General features: G+C 43.8%; 1 protein-coding gene across 3 annotated transcripts in view; it reads right to left on the bottom strand.

Annotated features, from left to right (window-relative positions):
- Nucleotides 1-22904, bottom strand: part of macrod2 (mono-ADP ribosylhydrolase 2) — a 945224-nt gene that overhangs the window by 252695 nt on the left and 669625 nt on the right. For all 3 annotated transcript variants that reach the window (XM_072581522.1, XM_072581521.1, XM_072581520.1), the window contains one exon: nucleotides 16026-16056. In XM_072581522.1, the coding sequence (XP_072437623.1) occupies nucleotides 16026-16056 (31 nt within the window). The remainder of the gene's footprint in view (nucleotides 1-16025; nucleotides 16057-22904) is intronic.

Raw genomic sequence — 22904 nt, 5'->3', positions numbered from 1 at the left:
ATTAGTGAATCAGATGGGGTTTTCCCCACAATTGACAAAGGATTCATGGTTATCATTAGATACTTAATCCCAGATTTTTACTGAATTTAAATTCCACTATCTGCTGTGGTGAGATTCAAATCTGAGACCCCAGAACATGACCTGGGTCTCTGGATTAATAGCCTAGTGGTATTATCACTTGACTATCACCTCTGCAACATTACTCAATTTGTAACACCTTTGACTTTCATAGAACTACAGAATCCTTTTAGTGTGGAAGCAGGCCATTTCACCCATCAAGTCCACACAGACCCTCTGAAGAGCAGCCCATCCAGACCCATCTACACCCCCACCCTATCCTTGTAACCCTCCATTTCCAATGGCTGATGCTCCTTGCCTGCACATCTTTGGATACTATGGGCAATTTACCATGGCCAATCCCCACCCAACCTGCACATTTGTGGACTGTGGGACTTTGTTTTATTCATGCACAGGATGTAGACAGCTCTAGAAGGCCAGCATTTATTGCCTATCCCTAATGGCCCAGAGAGCAGGTAAACGTCCACCACATTGCTGTGGTCTGGAATCAAACATAAGTCAGAGCAGGTGAGGATGGCAGATTTCCTTCTCTGAAGGCCATGAATGAGGCAGATAGGTTTTTCTGACAATGGTTACAGAAATCTTTCAACTCTTAATTCTGAATTTCTACAATCTCACTCCAGGATTTGAACCCAGGTCCATGAATCATTACCTGGGTCTCTAGATTAATAATCTAGCATTAATAGACTGGACATTGATTTCGCTTTGATCTGATATTGTTTGGAAAGCTTTCCAATGAGGTTCTGCCTTGCATTAAAGGATGCAAATCCACATGACGCTGAATTCTTTTTGACTGAGACTACAAAGCAAAAAGAAGTCTCTCCTTCAGAAGTTCCCCAGATGTAACATATGAGGAACGGCTGAGGATCCTGGGATTGTATTCATTGGAGTTTAGAAGATTAAGGGGAGACTTAATAGAGACGTACAAGATAATACATGGCTTGGAAAGGGTGGATGCTAGGAAATTGTTTCCGTTGGGTGAGGAGACTAGGACCCGTGGACACAGCCTTAGAATTAGAGGGGGTAAATTCAGAACAGAAATGCAGAGACATTGCTTCAGCCAGAGAGTGGTGGGCCTGTGGAATTCATTGCCACAGAGTCCAGTGGAGGCCGGGACGCTAAATGTCTTCAAGGCAGAGATTGATAGATTCTTGTTGTCTCGAGGAATTAAGGGCTACGGGGAGAATGCGGGTAAATGGAGTTGAAATGCCCATCAGCCATGATTGAATGGCGGAGTGGACTCGATGGGCCGAATGGCCTTACTTCCACTCCTATGTCTTATGGTCTTATGGTAAAACTAATGAGCCCAGCAGGCTTGAAGGTTCTCTGGTCAATAAGGTAGGGCAGCACGTGAAGGGAGAACTTCAATCTGCCGAAAGGAAAGGGAATTGTACTTTACTCCTGCCCAACTGTGTTCTCTACCCACACACCCTGCCAAAAGCCCGGGCCAGATCTGGAATATTCTACGCCCAGAGACCGTCACAAGAGGCCCTGTCACAGACTACAGCGCATCCAACAGTGAGAAAGTGGGCAGCTTTCTTGTGGGCATCACAGGACAGGGGTCATGGGGAGAGTGGAGGAGGGGGTTGTAAGGCAAGGACGAGGCTCTTTCAACAGAAGTCCCTGCCTCCCTTGTCTTGCCCCCACTGGACCCCAGGCTGAGGCAAATGGAGGCTCCCTTAACCTAGCATCCTGGTCTCCTCATCACTTGTCTCTCATGCACTGGGAAGTCACGTGATTGGGATGGTGGTGTGTTAAAGCCATTAATTGACCATGTCAGGGTCTTAATTGCTGGGGAGTTGAGCAGACCCCCAGTGGACTTCCTCACTCATATCTTAACTGCTGAAGTGGTGAGTAGGGAGCAGACATTATTTTGGAACCTACTCATCCAGCTATTGCTCTTTAGGTGTCATGCCCAATGATTACAACCTCAGGTCACTCATGGACATAGCAAACTTTAACTAGAAAGGGCACTATTTAAAAATACTAACTCCAACACCATGCGCTCTTACCTTATGACTTAACCTTTTATGAGTTACCTTATTAAACACCTTTGGAAGTCCAAATACAACACATTTACTGGTTCCTCTCTATCCAGTCCAGCTGAGACTTCCTCAAAAATCTCTAAGAAACAAATAGCTTACAGAGCGATATTAGTAGGTTAAATAATTGAGCAAAACATCAGCAAATGGACTATAATATGCTCAAAAACTGCATGAATCCATGTAAAATTTTGTAAATCCCTTTTTTAGATTAGAATCAGTCTGAACATTGTGGCACAGACAGCCTCACACAGGCACCTCACACCTTCAATGCATTACCTGGGCCGACATGGCACCAATTGTTAAAGTTCACTTGCGAATGTAAGTTGAAGAAACTTCTGGGATTTACATGCGAAAAAACTGAAACCAACATGGTCATTCTAAAAGATGAGAGACTTAACAAACAATCCAGGTCTTTTTCAATATATAATTTCAGTCACATCACAATGTAAACTTTTGGTATAAATTCTGTGTCCTACAACCTTATACTCCCCAACCACCTGATGAAGGAGCAGCGCTCCAAAAGCTAGTGCTTCCAAATAAACCTGCTGGACTATAACCCGGTGTTGCGTGTTTTTATATGGAATAATATGGAAAGATGTGAAGTTGTTCATTTTGGAAGGGAGAACAAAGAACAGTATTATTTTCAGAGGAAGCTCAATAATGCAGCAGTGGGTGGGTAGGGGGGCCAGAATCTTTGTGCATAGTTAAGACTGAGATAGATTCTTGATCAGTCAGGGAATGAAGGGTTATGGGGAAAGGGCAGGAAATTGGACACAAGGAATGTCAGATCAACCACGAGATCTATTGAGTGACGGAGTAGGTTGGAGGGGCAGCATGGCCCACTCCTATTCCCCATGGTCACACTTACCACCTTTAGAAAAAAAAGAACTTCAGTCAATAGGTCCAATTCCACCCCTGACCAAGCACAGTACCCAGGAAAACCTCCTTGCCGATGTTATGAAGTTGGTCCACTTATGATTCATGACACGTTTCTGTAACTCTCAATAACTTTATTGCGCCGTGAACTTTGAGTTTGATTCAAATTTCTATCCTAAAAGAGTCACAGCTGGTTTCCATTCTGCGGTAATTTAATCTCTGGGTTCGAACAACTTCCTAACCTTTCCTCGAACAGTTTCAAACTTCAGCTGAACTCTATCTGCCACAATCTAATAACAGACTGGAAGCCAGCTATTACCATCTGTGCAGTGCAGCTCCTTTGGTGCTTTTGTCTTCAATAACTCCTGCCCAGGTATTTCAAAACCAAAAGCCACCTGGTTTAATAACAGAGGAAAGTTACAACTTGAGTATATTACTGGCCTGCTTAAAGTCACAATTGAATTTGGAGTGTTGCCTATGTCTTTCGTCTGATCACATTATAATATTCATTTAATGTTCACAGAACTCCCTTGTATTTTCTATCTATGTACTTGGTGGGGGGGGGAAATTCACGTGAAGAGTAATCAGGACGATTAAAACAGCAAGAGTAGCAGAAATATACTTTAAAGTTGGACCAAATGATGAACAGTCACTGCTACAACGTTCATTTGGTACCATCTACAAGACATTGCAGCAACTCAGTAGGGCAGCACGGTGGCACAGTGGTGAGCACTGCTGCCTCACAGAGTCAGAGACCCGGGTTCAATTCCCGCCTCAGGCGACTGACTGTGTGGAGTTTGCATGTTCTCCCCGTGTCTGTGTGAGTTTCCTCCCGCTGCTCCGGTTTCCTCCCACAGTCCAAAAGTGTGCAGGTTAGCTGAATTGATCATGCTAAATTGCCCGTAGTGTTAGGGGAATGTGGGGGAATGGGTGTGGGTGGGTTGCGCTTCAGCGGGTCGGTGTGGACTTGTTGGGCCGAAGGGCCTGTTTCCACACTGTAAGTAATCTAATCTAATCTAAAAACCAAACGAACTGCAGATACTGGAAATCAGAAACAAAAACAGAAATTGCTGGAAAAGCTCAGCAGGTCTGGAGCATCTGTGAAGAGAAATCAGAGTTAACGTTTCAGGTCTAATGACCCTTCCTCAGAACCCAATCATCACTGGACTTGAAATGTTAATCTGATTTCTCTCCATAGATGCTGCCAGACTTGCTGAGCTTTTCCAGCAATTTCTGTTTTTGTTGCAGCAACTCAATATGGCTTTCATCAGAACGTTCTACATCTCTATTCCTGTCAGGCGGGATGGACAAGGGCAGCAGGCACATGGGAACACCATTCCTTGACAGTTCCCCATCATATCATACCCCATCCTTATCCACACCTATGTCACTGTCCCTTCACTGTTGTGAGTCAAAATACTGAAGCACCCTCCCTGACAGCACTGGAGGCGTACCTATACTTCAGAGACTGCAGCGATTCAAGAAGACAGCTCGTCACCACCTTCTCAAGGGCAATTAGGGTCAGCAACAAATATCGGCCCATTCAGTGATGGTCTCAGCCCATGACAGAGTTTAAAAAGTCTGCAGAAGCAATTCCACTGCACTGTATTACAAAATACTTTGTGAGAATGGTTGCTAACTGTACAAATACATTGGAATGTATTGAAAACAGAATGGAATCATTACACCACTGAATGAGGCCCTTCAGCCTGTCTTTGCTGTGCTGGCTCTCTGAAGAAGCAAGCCATCTACTCCCCTGCCTGCCCCCTCCAAACCCCCCCCAACGCTTTGTAAATCGCTCCTTTTCAGATATTAATTCAACTCCACCTTGAATGCAGTAACTGATCCTATCTCCTATACATTCTCAGGCAGCCCGTTCCAGATGCTAACCACTTGCTGTGTGAAAACGTCTTTCCTCATGGCTCCATTGCTTTGTTTACCCATTCTATTACTCTCGATCCTTCCAGCAATAGGAGCGGTTTCTCCCAGTCTAACTTGTCCATGATTCTGAATAACTCCATCAGTTTCTCCTTTGAATCACATCTCCTCCCGGGAGAGCAGCCCCAGTGTCTTGCTGCTGCAATATGCGGTAGTCTAGAATGTGCTGCCTGGAAGGACATGCAAAGCAGGTCCCCCAGTAACATTCAAAAGGAGATTGGACGTTTACACAACAGGCAGGGTTGTTGGGAATGGGGGGGGGGTGGGGAGCACTGAGAGAGAATCGCTTAAAACAGCTCTTTCATAGATGGGCTGAATGACTCTTTGTGTCGTATCATTCAATGAAAAGGCAACAGCTACAGAAACACTCAGCAGGTTGGACAGGATCTGGGTAATCTTCCCTTGTCTAAGGAAAGGAATACCAGCACTGGGGGCAGGCCAGAAAATGTTTACTCGGTTGATCTCAGGTAGGGAGGAATTTTGTTATGAGGAGACGTTGACGAGATTGGACCTGCACTCTTTGAAATTTAGAAGAATGAGAGGCGACTTTATTGAAACAAGCAAGATGCTTAGGAAGCTTGGCAATGTCGATTCTGAAAGATTGCATCCCATTGTAGGAGGGTCTAGGACCAGAGGGATATCATCACAGATGAAGGGGTATCCCCTGAGGAGGAATTCCTTTTCTCAGAGGGAAGTAAATCTGTGGAATTCTTTACCATGGGAGGGCTGTTGACGCTGGGCTATTAAGTATATTCAAGGCTGAGATGGACAGATTTTTAACCAGGAAGGGAATCAAGGGTTATGGGGAAAAAGGGTAGGAAATTGGATTATCAGATCAGCCACGATCTCACTGAATGGTGGGGCAGACTCAATGGGCTGAATGGCCTACTTCTACTCTTAGATCTTATTGCTTTATGGTGAAACCAAATGCTTTCCCCGCGCATTCTGTCTAATCCAAGGGGCAATTTCTACTTTCTGTCCCTGGTCCTTGGTGCCTTAGATAAGTGCAGGCCATCAGGAGATCTGTTCTGACTATTTGTCCAGACATTGACGAGAGGGCACAGCAGAGCCCAGGGCATCATGTGCCTCTAGTGTTGGTGACGATTCGCTGCCGCCGATTAGCCACTGCCAGTTTGCCACCAGCGTTTCTCCACGGGGGTCGTTTCACCTCTGGAGGGTATTCGCCACCGGAAATATATATATATATATATATGTAGTGATTGTTTTCCCTCCCACCTGTTCTTTCATACTTCTCGGTCCCCTTTATTTATACAACAACATAGTACATATTGATAAAAATAGGTGAAATAAATGTCATTTTATTGGTTTATACATAAAAATGAGCTACAAACACTTGCGGTAGCGAATCGTCCTCAGCCGCCAATGGGCGGTGGCAAAGTATCTTTTGCGGTGAAAGGCAGTGGCTAAACAGCGGCGGTGAATGGTGCCATCCCGTGTGCCCCTACCCCATCCCCACCCCATGGTAACAAGTCAAATATCTGCCCCATTCCTCTTCAAGATTGAAAACCACTTCGTATCATGAGCTGGTTTGAATCCTCAATTGGATGTATTTAAAGAGACATAAAGTGACTGCAGCAGTCCTTAAGTTCAAAGAGCATTCACAGTTTCTTAATAGCTCTGATAACCTGTCTGTGTGGGTTTCCTGCGGGTGCTCCAGTTTCCTCCCACAGTCAAAAGGGTGCAGGTCAGGGTAGATTGACCACGCTAAATTAACCATAGTGTACAGGATATGCAGGCTAGGTGGGTTAGCCATGGGAAATGCAGGGTTACAGGGAACAGGGTGGTGGGTCTAGGTAGGATGCTCTTCAGTCACTCAATGGGCCGAATGGTCTGCTTTCACACTGTAGGGATTGTATGACTGGGCAAATACAGTGTACTGTGATTCTCTGCTCTCAGATCCAGGAATAAGATCTTTGTTTTGCATAATGCGCATGAGAATTCACAACTTCTAAATTACATCATCTTCGAGTAGTCTATTAATAACCAGTACTTCTGAAATAGACAGCCCAGCTAAGGTAGGCACTGAAACACTAAGCTCCCATCACATTTTCTCTAATAACACCACTACATGCTCACAGGTGAGAACAGCAATTAAAGTGATCTTAAAAGTTTGCAGCAATTAGAGCTGAGAAGACCAGGTCAAATCTCTGTATTGTCTAATGATTCTGCACCTAGGAAGCTGCCTATCAGGTCAATTTCAAATTTCCAAAGAATAATTTCAAGAAGGACAAACGTTTTGAAGACAGCACTCATTATGCCGCATGAATTTGAATTGATTAGATCAAAGCATCATGTTCACACAACTATTGTAAAAAGGCCAGGTAATGCAATTTGTAAAACTTCAAATGTAAAACATTAGACAGCCCCTAGTTACATCTGTCATTCAAACGATCATCACCCTCCCACCCAGTTTTCTTTTGTTGACGTTTTCAATCCTGTTCTCAGATGCCACAACTCACATTTACAAAAAGGGAACAAAAAAACTCCATGATAATGGGCACAGTGAAAATGACCAGGGGGCCTGGAAGCTTTCCGTCAATTAAACGCAAAATACCGGAGATCGGAAATGAAAACAGTAAATGCTGGAGAAATGCAGCAAGTTCAGAATAGAAACAGAGATAAAGTTTCGAGTCTGCAATGATTCTCCTCCAGAACTAAAGTTCTGGACTCAAAACGTTAACTCAAGTTTCTCTCTCCACAGAAGCTGCCAGACCTGCTGAGTTTCTCCAGATGAGCTGGCTGCTAATTAGGTGGAAGATGTGGGCTCTGGGGAGGTTTACTATTAGATTCATAGAGAATGACAAGACAGAAGAAGGCACTTCAGTCCAGCTAGTCTGCATTGGTCAAAAATGAGCATCAAACTATTCTAACCCCATTTTCCAGCACATGGCCCTTATTAGGGCATGAGAATTCAACACCAATTTAGCCGGAGCACATTCTTCCACATCCTTTTCCCACACCCCAGACCATGTCATCACAGGGGCTTTCTGCATAGCCAAACCATTTTCACCCTGTGATCATAGATCATAGAAGATCATTGAACCCCTACAGTGTGGAAACAGACCATTTGGCCCAGCAAGTCCACACCGACCCTCTTAAGAATAATCTACCCATTCCCCTACCCTATGTTTACCCCTGACTAATGTAGTAACCTACACAATCCTGAACACTATGGGCAATTTAGCATGACCAATTCACCTGACTTGCACATCTTTGGATTGTGGGAGGAAACCGGAGCACCCGGAGGAAACCCACGCAGACACGGGGAGAATGTGCAAACTCAACACAGACAGTCACCTGAGGCTGGAATCGAACCCGGGTTCTTGGCGCTGTGAGGCAGCAGTGCTAACCACTGAGACTCCATGCCGCCTTAATGATCCTCATTAGTAGCTGTTCTTTCTCTTTGGTTTATCGTTATCCATTCCTTTGTCTAAGTGATTTTCTCTCTCTCTCTTGGCTCTGTTTCCACCTAATGTTCACTCCTTTACCCACACACCCTGCACCCTGCCCCCTCCATGCCCAAAACCTTGTCTTCAGCATGGATGCCATCTTTTCCCAGCTGCCACTAATGAAGGGTCACTGGACCCAAAGCAATTACTCTTTCTTCTCTCCAGAGATGCTGCAAGACCGACTGAGCTTCTCCGGTAATTTCTGTTTGTGTTTCCGATTTCCAGCACATGCAATTCTTTGTTTTATTCATTTTGAAAACATTCAACGTTCTGGCCTCAACTGCTTTCTCTGGCAGAGAATTCTATTGGCTCCCCACTCTCCAGGTGAAGGAATTTCTCCTCATAGAGTCATAGAGATGTACAGCAAGGAAACAAACCCTTTGGTCCAACTCGTCCATGCTGACCAGATAAATTAATCTTGTCCCATTTGCCAGCATTTGCCCCTTAAACCCTTCCTATTCATATACCCATTCAGGCGCCTTTTCAATGTTGTAATTGTACCAGCTTCTATCACTTTCTTTGGCAGCACATTCCATAAACATACCATCCTCTGCATGAAGAAGTTGCCCCTTAGATCCCTCTTAAATCTTTCCCCTCTCACTCGAAACCTATGCCTTCCAGTTCTGGATTCCCCACCCTGGGGAAAATAACCTTGGCTATTCACCCTATCCATGCCCCTCATGATTTTATAAACCTCTACAAGGTCACCCCTCAGCCTCTGATGCTCCAGGGAAAACAGCCCCAGACTATTCAGCCTCTCCCTGTAGCTCAAGCCATCCAACCCTGGCAAAATCCTTGTAAATCTTTTCTGAACCCTTTCAAGTTTCACAACATCATTCCAACAGCAGGGAGACCAGAATTGCACACAGTATTCAAAAGGTGGTCTGACTAATGTCCTATATAGTTGCAACATGACCTCCCAAATCCTATACTCATCTCAGTCCAAAATGGCTACTTCATATCCTTAGACTGTGACCCCTAATTCTGGAGTCCCTGGTTATCAGGAACATCTTTCCTCTGTTTACTCTGCGTAGTCCTGTTAGAATTTTAGAGGTTTCTATGAGATCCCTCCTCATTCTTCTAAACGCCAGTGAATATATTTATAACTGTTCCAGTCTCTCTTCATATGTCAGTCTGGCCATTCCAGGAACCAGGGTGGTAGACTATCATTGCTCTCCTTCAATAGCCAGAACATCCTTCCTCAGATAAGGAGACCAAAACTGCACTCAATATTCCGGGTGTGGTTTCACCAAGGCCCTATAAAATTGCAGCAAGATTCCTGTTACTCAAATCCTTACCATCGCTGGGTGAGGTGCTAGAAATTGTTACCTGACAGTGTTGAGAGAGCATCTCCATGTTTAAGCTTCAAGCAGCAGCTCGCCACAACCTACTCAGGAAGCACTGAAGGATGGCCACCAGAAAAAAAAGCTACTTTTGTTAACGACGCCCAAAGATTAGTTTCTTGAAACAAGGACTTTTAGGAAGATGACGGCAACTACAATTTCCAACACATCATTCTCCTAAAGCTAGTCAAACTGAAAAGGTCACCTGACCCTTTCCCCTCTAGAAACATCATCTAAATACTCGTTGGACCCACTAAACTGCACTTTGCAAATAATTTATTGCATCAGACTTAATTGTGAAAGTAGTTTGTCTGGCTCTGTTTCTGAATGTGAACACTTTAATGTGCTGCATATGCCCATTATAGGTGACCCCTTTATCTTATGACCAGCAAATATTGGGGTTGTGGCTTGCAGCATGATAATAAAACATCCAGAACATGAAAAGTTGCCAGGAGAAAGGATGGCCTTTCAGTACTCTCAATAAATATCCATAAAAATAAACTAAACCTGAATCAAACAAAATGCATTTTTCACTCACCAGCCGTTAAGAATGAACATACTAGCAACATGCAGTCATAATGCTATCTTCATATCTTCATTCCTTTCCCATTTTTATTCATCTGTTTTCAAAATTCCACTGAGCAATTAACTACACACAACAGATGGAATCTCAATATTAGATCTGATGGTATTAAAACAGACAGGAATCTTATAATCATATTCAACCCCAAGAGTGTGGCAGCAAAAAATCTTTGGGATAATTCCACCTTCCTAAAATATTGCAAATTAAGATTTTATTTCTCCATCTGATTAGGTCATAGAATCATAGGGTTATAGAGATGTACGGCATGGAAACAGACCCTTAGGTCCATCCCGTCCATGCCGACCAGCTATCCTAACCCAATCTAGTCCCACCTGCCAGCACCCGGCCCATATCCCTCCAAACCCTTCCTATTCATATACCCATCCAGATGTCTTTTAAACATTGTAATTGTACCAGCCTCCACCACTTCCTCTGGCAGCTCATTCCAAACACGTACCACCCTCTGTGTGAAAAAGTTGCAACTACTTCAGATTCCATGCTAATGTGTATTCACTATGCTTATTGTGTGAAGGATTCAGCAACCCCCCACCCCCCCTCCCCTCGCATCCCATACCTTCCACAATCTCTGCACTCATCCACATTTGGTCCCTTGGACATGTCCTATCTTAACTGCTCAACTTTGGAAAGCTGTGCCTGCAGCAGCCCTGCCTGGAGGCCTGGAACTCCCTCCTTCAACAATCAGAATCCCTACAGTGTAGAAGCAGGCCATTCGGCCTATTGAGTCCACACTGTCACTTCTGAAGAGCATCCCAACCAGACCCAACCCTATCCTATCCCTGTAACCCCGCATTTCCCATGGTTAGCCAACTGAGCCTGCACATTCCTGGACATGATAGGCAATTTAGCATGGCCAATCCACCTAACACACACATTTTTAATGAAGTAATCAAGAAGATTGATGAAGGCAGAGTGGTAGATGTTGTTTATTAAGTCTCTGGGTGGATATATGAATAGGAAGTACTTAAAGAGAGATGGGCCAAGTGCTGGCAAATGGGACTAGATTAGTTTAGAATATCTGGTCGGCATGGACGAGTTGGACTGAAGGGTCTGTTTCCCTTCTCAATGAAGAGCAACAGCAATGCAATGTCATATGTGCTCCCAAGACTCTTTGCAATATTCGACAGAAAGCCAAAGCAAGAGACATCAGGAAAGATGACAAATTCTCGACCAAAAGACTATGCTGTATTTCAGATGCATCTTACAGGAATGTAATGATCCCAGCTGCTAATAATTCTGGACCTAGGATCCCTGGCTTGATGGATCATGTATTTAATATTTTGCAGTTGGTTAACATTGTTGTTATTTGCTGAACCTTACTTACACAAGGCTGCAGGTGTCCTTTAACAACAGATCATAAGTTTATCACAGAAAAGAAGGAAAAGAACAAAGCTATATGTAGAAGACAGAAAGATCTTAACTCAAACATTTAAACAAACCTGTCCTACTGAGTGTTTCCAACATTTCGTTTCTTTTATTGAAGGAGACATTAGCACAAGTAGCCAAAACTTTGGCCAAGGCAAATAGTCATTGGGAATACTTCCTATTCATATACAGGAGGAGTGGGGAACCCCATATGGCAAGACAACAATCTCAGCAAATCAAATATATATTCACATGTTGCAAGCCAGCATTTTCAAAATCATTGTGTAAAATAGGACAGTGAAGGAGGTATTTGGTGTACTTGCCTTTATTGGTTAGGACATTGAGTACAGGAGTTGGGAAGTCATGTTGCAGCTGTACAGAATACTAATTAGGCCACAATTGAAATCCTGCATGTAATTCTGGTCTCCCTGTTATAGGAAGGTTGTTGTGAAACTTGAAAGGGTTCAGAAAAGATTTACAAGGGTGTTGGAGGGTTTGAGCTACAGGGAGAGCTACAGGGCTTGAGCTACAGCTATAGGCTGGGGCTGTTTTCCCTGGAGCGCCGGAGGCTGAGGGGAGAGGTTTATAAAATTATGAAGGGCATGGATAGGGTAAATAGACAGGCACTTTTCCCTGGAGTGGGGGAGTCCAGAACTAGAGGCCATAGGTTTAAGGTGAGAGGAGAAAGATTTAAAAGGGTCCCAAGGGGCAACGTTTTCACACAGAGGGTGGTGTGTGTATGGAATGAGCTGCCAAAGGATGTGGTGGAGGCTGGTACAATTACAGCATTTAAAAGGTATCTGGATGGGTTTATATAGGATATCTGGTCAACATGGACGAGTTGGATCGAGTTGTTTCTGTGCCGTTTCAGGTGAATCTGACAAAGGAGCAGTGCGCTGAAAGCTTGTGATTTCAAATAAACCTGTTGGACAATAAACTGATGTCATGTAACTTCTGACCTTGTCCATCCCAGTCTAACACCAGCACCTCCACATCATTTAAAATCACGAGACTTTGTGTTGTGGGCGGCATGGTGGCACAGTGGTTAGCACTGTTGCCTCACAGCGCCAGAGACCCGGGTTCAATTCCCGCCTCAGGCGACTGACTGTGTGGAGTTTGCACATTCTCCCTGTGTCTGCGTGGGTTTCCTCTGGGTGCTCCGGTTTCCTCCCACAGTCCAAAAATGTGCAGGTCAGGTGAATTGACCATGCTAAATTGCCCGTAGTGCTAGGTGAAGGGGTAAATGTAGGGGAATGGGTGTGGGTGGGTGCGCTTCAGCAGGCCGGTGAATCTAATCTAATCATTTTACTGAGTGAAAAGCTAGGGGGTGCAATTAATTTTGTCATGTGGGTTTTTACATAGAATCATGGAATCCCTACGCTGTGGAAGCAGGCCATTCAGCCCAGCGAGTCTACACCGACCCTTTGAAGAGCAGCCCACCTAGACCCATCCCCATGCCGGGAAGCCTGCATTTCCCTAGACACTATGGCCAATTTAGCATGGCCAATCCACCCTAACGTGCACATCTTTGGAATGTGGGAAGAAACCGAACCACCTGAAAGAAACCAAAGCAGATACAGGGGAGAACATGCAAACTCCACACAGACAGCCGCCTGAGGGTGGAGTCGAACCAAGGTTCCGGGCGCAGTGAGGCAGCAGGGCTAATCACTGAGCCACCATCCTTCACATTTGCTCCATCACAACAATATTAAAATTACCAAGAACAATCTGTTTGATTCGTTGATACATATTCCGAATATTTTCAAGATGATCAGCTGTAGGATGAGATTCTTGTCAGAGTGAAGCCCAGCCCATGTATGTATCCCCTTTGGGGATGGGAACAATACAAACATATGAAAATGGTGGAGTAGAAGGTTCAACAGTCGCCATGGCGACTGAACCAGTCTTACTAATCGCTCCATGCCTCCTCCGACACCCCTCCCCCCTCTGCACAACCTGGCAGCTGTGCAATCTCCCAGAAGAGGCAGCAAAATGCGCCTCAGAAAGAAAAAGAAATCTAGTCATCTCTACCCTGGAAGGGTGACCCCCTGAATTTAAAACAGAGCAGGACTGACCCACAAGCAGAAAACATTCTTCCCACATCCACCAGATGAAGACCGTTCAGGATCTTCTCAACCTCCATCAAGCTAATCAAATGTAACTTCTGTGAAAAATGCATCAGGACCAAAAGGCATTTGCAACTGAAGTGATGGCTACGTACAACACCTCTTGCTTTAAATACAGCACGCAAAAATGTTAATATCATCTTAACTCTTTCATAAAATAATGTTATTACAACTCCTGTGTGTAATCCATATGACGTTTTATTCTGAGTAATTAGGACAAGATATTTGGAAGCGCAGCATTTCATTTCGTGGTGCCGCATGCCTTCTTCATAATAACGTAAGATCATAAGATGTAGAAGCAGAACCAGGCCATTCAGCCCATTGAGTCTGCCCCACCATTCAATGAGATCATGGCTGATCTGATAATCCTCAAGTCCACTTTCCTGCCTTTTCCCCATAACCCTCGATTCCCTTCCTGATTAAAAGTCTGTCTATCTCAGCCTTGAATCTACTAAACGACCTCACCATGACAGCCCTGTGTGGTAAAGAATTCCACAGAATCACTCCCCTCTGAGAGAAGAAATTCTTCTTCATCTCTGCCTCAAACGGGGGTCTCCACAAGGGGAACCAATCTGTCTGTACCTACCCTGTCAAGCCCCCTGAAAATCTCAAATACTTCAATAAGGTCGCCTCTCACTCTCCTAAATTCCAATGAGCACATGCCCTTTATATTGTGACAGCCAAGATGTGTATTTAAAATAATGCAACTTATTTCATACCTCATACACTGAATGTTGTACGCCTCACCAAACTCTGGAGTCTCACACAACACAAACACATGTTTTCACTTGCAAAGGAAATCAGAAGTTAGTAACTATATCACTGTTGCAAATCTGTGAGGAAGACCTGCCGAGGCCATGTGGAGTGATCAGGTGAACTGCGGCTGACTGAGGCTAACACAACAATAATCCATGTTGAATCAATCACAAAGAAGCCCTTCAATTTCCATGCGGAAACTTACTATGCCAGGGATATACATTTGGCATGAAAATTGCCAAAATCCAATCAGAGTGCTGGACTCCTTAAACATTCAATAGACTAAAGCCGAAACAAGATTAATCCCAATTTAAATCAGAGGTTCATTAAGGGTCACAAATTGTGCTACAGTGCTTAATACATGGGGAAGTGATTAGCTAGGCCGGAAATAACCGGAATAGCTGCGAACGGATTTGCCAGAATGATTGTGATTGCACATAACACCATAAGACCATAAGACATAGGAGTGGAAGTAAGGCCATTCGGCCCATCGAGTCCACTCCGCCATTCAATCATGGCTGATGCGCATTTCAGCTCCACTTGCCAGCGTTCTCCCCGTAGCCCTTAATTCCTCTAGACAACAAGAACCTATCAATCTCGGCCTTGAAGACATTTAGCGTCCCGGCTTCCACTGCACTCCGTGGCAATGAATTCCACAGGCCCACCACTCTCTGGCTGAAGAAATGTCTCCGCATTTCCGTTCTGAAATGACCCCCTCTAATTCTAAGGCTGTGTCCACGGGTCCTAGTCTCCTCGCCTAACAGAAACAATTTTCTAGCATCCACCTTTTCAAAGCCATGTATTATTTTGTACGTCTCTATTAGATCTCCCCTTAATCTTCTAAACTCCAACGAATACAATCCCAGAATACAATCCCGTTCCTCATATGCTAGACCTGTCATTCCAGGGATCATCCGTGTGAATCTCCGCTGGACACGTTCCAGTGCCAGTATGTCCTTCCTGAGGTGTGGGGACCAAAACTGGACACAGTACTCCAAATGGGGCCTAACCAGAGCTTTATAAAGTCTTAGTAGTACATCTCTGCTTTTATATTCCAACCCTCTTGAGATAAGAGACAACATTGCATTCGCTTTCTTAATCACAGACTCAACCTGCATGTTTACCTTTAGAGAATCCTCGACTAGCACTCCCAGATCCCTTTGTGCTTTGGCTTTATTAAGTTTCTCACCATTTAGAAAGTAGTCCATGCTTTTATTCTTTTTGCCAAAGTGCAAGACCTCGCACTTGCTCACGTTAAATTCCATCAGCCATTTCCTGGACCACTCTCCCAACCTGTCTAGATCCTTCTGCAGCCTCCCCACTTCCTCAGTACTACTACATAAGAGAAAGCAAAGCCATTTTAAGAGACCTAGGTGGAGTCATCTATGTCACACATCATAACAAATATCAAGAAAAGTTGTACTCACCGTAGATGCCAGTGGATATACAAGGAAACGCCTGCAATTGGAAAAAATAAATTGACAAATGAAAGAGAAACATAATGGAATAAAATGAGATGCAATCACAGATCTAATCATTATAAGTAATTACTCAACACTTTCACAAAAGCACAGCTAAACCTCAATGATCTAATCATGAACAACTAAAGAAAAGAATCACCATTGCCCCGCTCAGAGCAAAGGGCTGGTCTCTCTTTAGAGAGAGACGACTGGTGGTGATTTAACCTGAGGTTCATCATGTCTCAGGAGAGAGGAGAGATTGAGAAGGACAGTCTTTCAAAGTCAGCTCAGCTGGTGCAGGCATTGAACCCATTCTTTTGGCGTAAAACCAGCCATCCACCAAACTGAGATACCTGATGTGCCACAAGGAAGTACAGTAAATCTCTGCCAAACAATGGAAGCTGGGAGATAATACAAACAATTTTGGTGAAAGAGAAGTCAGTTACATAGGGCTCCCCTTACAATGTTGCTTCAAGTTTTTATTTAATTCACTTACGTGAATTCTGGCATTTATGTACATTTCCTCTGCCACTGTAGAGACAATGTTATAAATGATGGGCCCTTCAAGAATGAGTCAAGACCTGCTCTGAAGATTATCGAACACAACTAATACTCACTGGTTCATATATTTAAGGGCTGGCTCCCCTACATGGGCGATTTGTTGGAAGTTTATTGGTTTTTAAAAAAAGTTGGCTCCCCTTTGGGGACTCTTGTGGTGCAGTGGTAATATCCGTATCTTTGGACCAGATGGCCTGAGGTGTGCTCTAACATCTTTGAACAGATTGATTAGAAAGTAAATCTATCAACTGAATGACAGATTTTAAAAAAACACACACCACTGCATGCCATATAATCGAAGATATTTGGGGTGGGAGAGGGGCTCTTGTGGCAGTGTCCATCCCTCTCAGCCAGAAAGCTGAGGTCAAAGCTCGAGGTGCTTCAAAGGCATTGGCAATCATTATTTAAATGTGTGCACAAAGGCATAATTGGAGGTCACCTGATTTTAATTGTTCAATAGTTGTGCCCTTAGAAGGTCAGACCCTGAATTTTGGATTCTCCCTCCTCTCTACTCCCCTCTCTTTCATCTCCTCCTTTAAGACAACCTCAGAACCTGCCTTTTTCAAACATTTGGGCATCTGTCCCAGTAACTCCTTCTGTAGCTCAATAATTGCTCTATTGAAGTGCGTTGATACATTTCGTTACATTTAAGAGGTGCTGTATAAATGCAAGTAATTGTGTTTGCAACAGGGTTTCAACATAAAACCTCCAACATAACTTCCTCCCTTTTGAATTCATTCCCCTTAGAAATGAAACCAAGCATTTTCTTTTTGCATTGCATGGCTTTATCAAATTGTGTTGAAATTTTTGACAACATGTGTACCTCTTATTCCAGATGATTTTGGTCCCCTATCCCTTGGAGTTCACACCTTTTCAGGAATAATGGACCTGCCTTGGGAACAGTGCTGTGTCTCCACATACACCACATAGGCTGCGGTAGTTCATGAATGCAGCTACAAGACAGTAGCATTTTGGCTCACGTGTGTCAGTATGTCTTTAAGAGATATGCTCATGATATGATGTTAAAAATCACACCGTACCAGGTTATAGTCCAACAGGTGAAGAAGGTTTGGCGCTCCGAAAGCTCATGCTTCCAAATACACCCGTTGGACTATAACCTGGTGTTGTGTGATTTTTAACTTTGTACATCCCAGTCCAACACCGGCATCTCCAAATCATGATATGATCATTGCACTGTAGCATGTGATCTCAAGACAAAGATCTCAGACTCCATCTTACCTCAGATTACTTGAAGCATGACACTCTACATGAAGCATGCTGCTCTGTTGCAACTCAATAACTTAAAATTAGCTCAGACGCTCTGTGCCCCATGTTTGTGTTTAGAACAGATTGTGGTAATAAGAGCTTGCTGGATTCTCTAACACCATCATAACTACGCCCGGTTTCTTATGTTACAGGAGAATACAGAAGCATGGGAACATCAGATAAAAACACCTTGCAGAAAGCAGACAGATATTCAACTAGGGAAGGGGTAATAAATCCTGGCCTTGCCCATGACACTCACATTCCACAAAAGAAGAAAAAAGGTTTCCTTAATCATAGAGTCAGATAGTGTGGAAACAGACCCTTAGGCCCAACTGGACCATGCCGACCAGGTTTCCCAAATTGAACTAGTCCCATTTTCCTGCATTTGGCTCATAGCTTATCCATGTCCCTGTCCAAACGTCTTTTAAATGTTGCAATTGAACCTGCCTCTACCAGTTCCTCTGGCAGCTCACTCCATATAAGCACCACCCTTTGTTTGAACAAGTTGTCTCTCAGATCTCTTTTAAATCTTGCCCGTCTCACCTTAAACCTGTACCCTCTAGTTTTGGACTCCCCTACCCTGGGGGCGAAATACCTTACCTATTTCACCTTATCTATGCCCCTCATGGTTTTATAAACCTCTATAAGGTCACCCCTCAGTCTCCTAGGCTCCAGAGAAAAATGTCTCAGTCTATCTAGCCTCTTCCAATAGCTAAAACCCTCCAGTCTTGTAAATCGTTGTAAATTTTTTTTTGCACCCTTTCCAGTTTAATGACATCCTTCCTATAGCAAGGCGATCAGAATTGCATGCAGTACTCCATATGTGGCCTTCCCTCCTACAACAATGACTCTTTGTTCTTCTAAATTTGCTCTATCCAGTTGCTCTGTAAACCTGGTTATGTCTTCCTGTGTTTTCTTTATGTTTTCAATATTGTTGACCATACTACATTCTATATACTTTGAAGTTGTAAGGTCTATGACGTACACAACATGAGCTTCCTATGCAGCAGCAAATTACACGGTGTTATGACTCAGCAGAACTGTTCAAGAAACAAAACACACAATCTGTTACAAATGATTACACACATGAACTAACACAGCATGCTTCATCTTTCCAATATAATGCTGATCAATCAAGTATAAATCAGTCATAATAGGCAACATCAGAACAAATTTGTTCCCTTCCCATTCAGACTATTTGCTATTTTGCATCCTCCAAGAGACAGGTTTCTATTATCTGTGGCAGTAGACAACATTTGAGGGGCTGAGTGGCCTCCTCTTCCTATCAATACATAAGAATTGGGAGTTAAAAATCACACAACACCAGGTTATAGTCCAACAGATTTAATTGGAAGCACGCTAGTTTTCGGAGCGACGCTCCTTCATCAGGTGATTGTCAATCACCTGATGAAGGAGCGTCGCTCCGAAAGCTAGTGTGCTTCCAATTAAACCTGTTGGACTATAACCTGGTGTTGTGTGATTTTTAACTTTGTACACCCCAGTCCAACACCGGCATCTCCAAATCATAAGAATTGGGAGGAGGTATAGGTCATTCAGCCCCTCAAACCTGTTCTGCTATTTAATACGATCGTGGCTGATCTCATCTCAGAATAAACGTATACTTTCCAGCCCAATTTCCATGACCCTTTACCCATTACTAATTAAAAATCTGTCCATCTCCTCTCTAAATTTATTCTGTGTCCCAGCAAAACTCCAGGCTAGTCAATTCCACAGATTTATCATCCTTTGAGAGATGTAACTTCTCCTCATCTGTTTTAAATCTGTCATCCCTTATCCTCAAACTATGACACCTTGTTCTGGACTGCCTCTCCCCAATGAGGAAACATCTACTTTTTGAATCCTCCTTATATACCTCAATTAGATCTCCTCTCATTTCTTCTGAGCTCCACAGAATGCAGCCCTAAACTGCTCAATCTCACCTCATTAGACAAAATCTTCATCTCTAAAATCAATGTCCTCTGAACTGCTTCCAATACAATACCTTCTTCCTCAAGTAAGGGGACCAAAATTGCATGCAATACTCCAAGTGCGGTCTCGCTAATCCCATACAGACCAAGTGTCAAAAAGATGTAGCATTTCCAACACCCAAACTACAGAGCCTTTGTTTCTCGTGATGTTTCAGCAGACCAATTCAACTGACCAAGCACCAACTCAGCAAACCCAATGGAGGCAGGTGTACTGAAACAAACAAGTCCAACAGCCATTTCACTGCATACCTGGGCTTTCAACACACTGACCTTGAGAGGCACAGCACAACACAATTTATTTTTATGACACGTTGTTCCTCAGGAGAATGTATGTGATCCACCAAGTAGGCAAATACATCATAAGTGCTGTAAGGAGGAGTCTAAATCATTGTGGGATTCCAACCCTGTTCTGCTCACAGTCCATCCCTAGATTCCTGCTACCCTCAGCCACTGACAACACTCCGTCCATTCCACCATTTCAAATCTAAGTAACTAACGCTGCATAGCTCCCTTGACATTGGCAGCTCTGTCGGAAATCTCCTGAGGTCGGGGCATTCTGTAATTGCTTCGTCCTTCATAACACTCAAGTCGTTTGTCATGGAACCGGCTTTTCTTACAAGATAACAGAGTCCTACTGAAGGCCAGCTGCACTAGAGTCAGCTGTTGACACACAGACATTCAATTAATGACACCGAGAATAATTACCTTTCAAAGCAGAGATTATTAGATCTTCAACTGAGTGCTCGCAAGTGGCTGGCAGGAGTAGTTATATCATCATAGATTCCTACAGCACGAAGACAGGCCCTTTGACCCAAACTGGTCCATGCCGACCAAAATGTCAAATTTCCCTGCACTTGGCCCATATCCTTCTAATCCTTTCCTATCCATGTATGTGTCCAAATGCGTGTTAAATGTTGTTAGTGTACCCGCCTCAACCACTTCCACTGGCAGCTCATTCCATATACATACCACCCTCTGTGTAAAAGAAGGAGGTCAAAACAACATCTTGGTTGGGGACTTTTGTTGACTTAGGGTCATGTGATCAGTTGAACATGACCATAATTCCACTGTTTATAAGTGACCCTTTGGGCTGCTCCATGGACCATCTGTGTTCTTTTGAGGAAATGTTTTTCAAATAAATTATCGGTGCGTGTATATCAGGTCACTCAACTGGCACCTAACAGGATCTACAGTTGCTGCCTCACCCACTGGGTATTTAAAGCATTTTCTGCTTTTATTCCAGATTTCTAGCATTCACATCACAGTGAACAGCCATCTGTATAAAATCTAAAATTCCATAAACTTCTATTGTCCTAACCTTCTGATGGGTGTCACCAGTGGGGAGGTGGGGCTATAATGTCTCGGCAGTCCATTTCTCTTCATCAGACAATAAAATATAGCTAAGAATGTTCGAGAAGTGCAGCATTTATTTCAATAAAATCACCATAAGGTTGTGATGGTCCTTTTAAAAAAATTCACCCACAGGATGTGAGTGCCCCTGGTTTAGGGCGATCTTTCTTGTTGATCCCTAGTTACCCTGGAGGGGGTGATAGTGAGTCACCTTCTTCAATCACTACAAAGCTTGGGGTGGAAGTACACCACAGTTCCTATAGGGACAGAGTTCCAGGATACCGAAATGGCTGATATCGTTCCAAGTTGAGATAGTGAGGGGCTTGGAGGGGAGATTGCAGACGATGGTGTTCCCACGTATCTGCTGTCCTTACAGTAGAGGTCATGGGGTAGGAAGGAGCTGGTCAAGGAGCCTGAGTGTGTCAGACTGCAGGAGATTGCAACCTCTTGTTTAAATGTGCTCACCAGGTTCTTTAGCCTGCACGCTGTCCCTAACTTTCCTCTGACACAATTTAACGAGAGGAAAACTGCGCAGGCCACCAAATGTGCCATGGAACCTCACAACCAGATGACCCTCTTTTTATTCAAATTAAACCGCCGCATCTAAAATGTGTTGGAACAAAAACGTGGAAAAGGTGATTGAGAAAGCCGCTCTAAAGATGAGAATTTGGAGGGAAGAGTTGGCCTACTTTCAGCCAATGGCAAGTCCGACATTCAACAGAACACATGCCCATGCAGAACCAGGTGATTGGAATAATCTAAATACTTTGGCAGACCAATAAGAAACCTCTCATGCATAGACTCAATATATATTCTGTAAAAGCAGAGACCATCTGTTGGTCTTTTTGAGAAAGGAAGCCAATTATTCAAAGCCAAGTCACAAATACAGGAGCTCCTGAGAAGGAAGCTTTCATGTCCTCATTTTCTACCTTCCCACCCACCCATCCACTCCCCCCAGCAGATTCCACCCAAATTTACATCAATTATTAAGTCAAAAATCTTACAACACCAGGTTATAGCCCAACAGATTTACTTGGAAGCACTAGCTTTCGGAGCACTGCTCCTTCATTAGGTGGGTGTGGAGTATAAGATCGTAAGAGACAGAATTTATAGCAAACGTTTATAGTGCTATAAATGTTGCCACAATTAGAACTAGAGGGCGTAGGTTTAGGGTGAGAGGGGAAAGATATAAGAGACCTACGGGGCAACTTTTTCACACAGAGGGTGGTACGTGTGTGGAATGAGCTGCCAGAGGAAGTGGTGGAGGCTGGTACAATTGCAACAGTGAAGAGGCATTTGGATGGGTATATGAATAGGAAGGGTTTGGAGGGATATGGGCTGGGTGCTGGCAGGTGGGACTAGATTGGGTTGGGATATCTGGTCGGCATGGACGGGTTGGACCGAAGGGTCTGTTTCTATGCTGTACATCTCTATGACTCTATGACTCTAAATTCTGTGTCCTACGATCTTATATTCCACAACCACCTGATGACGGACGGAGCAGCACTCCAAAAGCTAGTGCTTCCAAATAAACCTGTTCGACTATAACCTGGTGTTGTGTGATTTTTAACTTTGTACACCCCAGTCCAACACCAGAAACTCCAAATCAATTATTAAAACCTTATCCTTATAAATGTACTGCACGTACAAGTTCCTGCAAGGTTTATTCAGCTATCTAACCACA

The sequence above is a fragment of the Chiloscyllium punctatum genome, chromosome 11, assembly GCF_047496795.1.
Source record: "Chiloscyllium punctatum isolate Juve2018m chromosome 11, sChiPun1.3, whole genome shotgun sequence".
In the NCBI taxonomy this organism is placed as follows: Eukaryota; Metazoa; Chordata; class Chondrichthyes; order Orectolobiformes; family Hemiscylliidae; genus Chiloscyllium; species Chiloscyllium punctatum.
The sequence above is the reverse complement of the archived record's forward strand: the minus strand, read 5'-3'. Positions and strand labels throughout refer to the sequence as shown.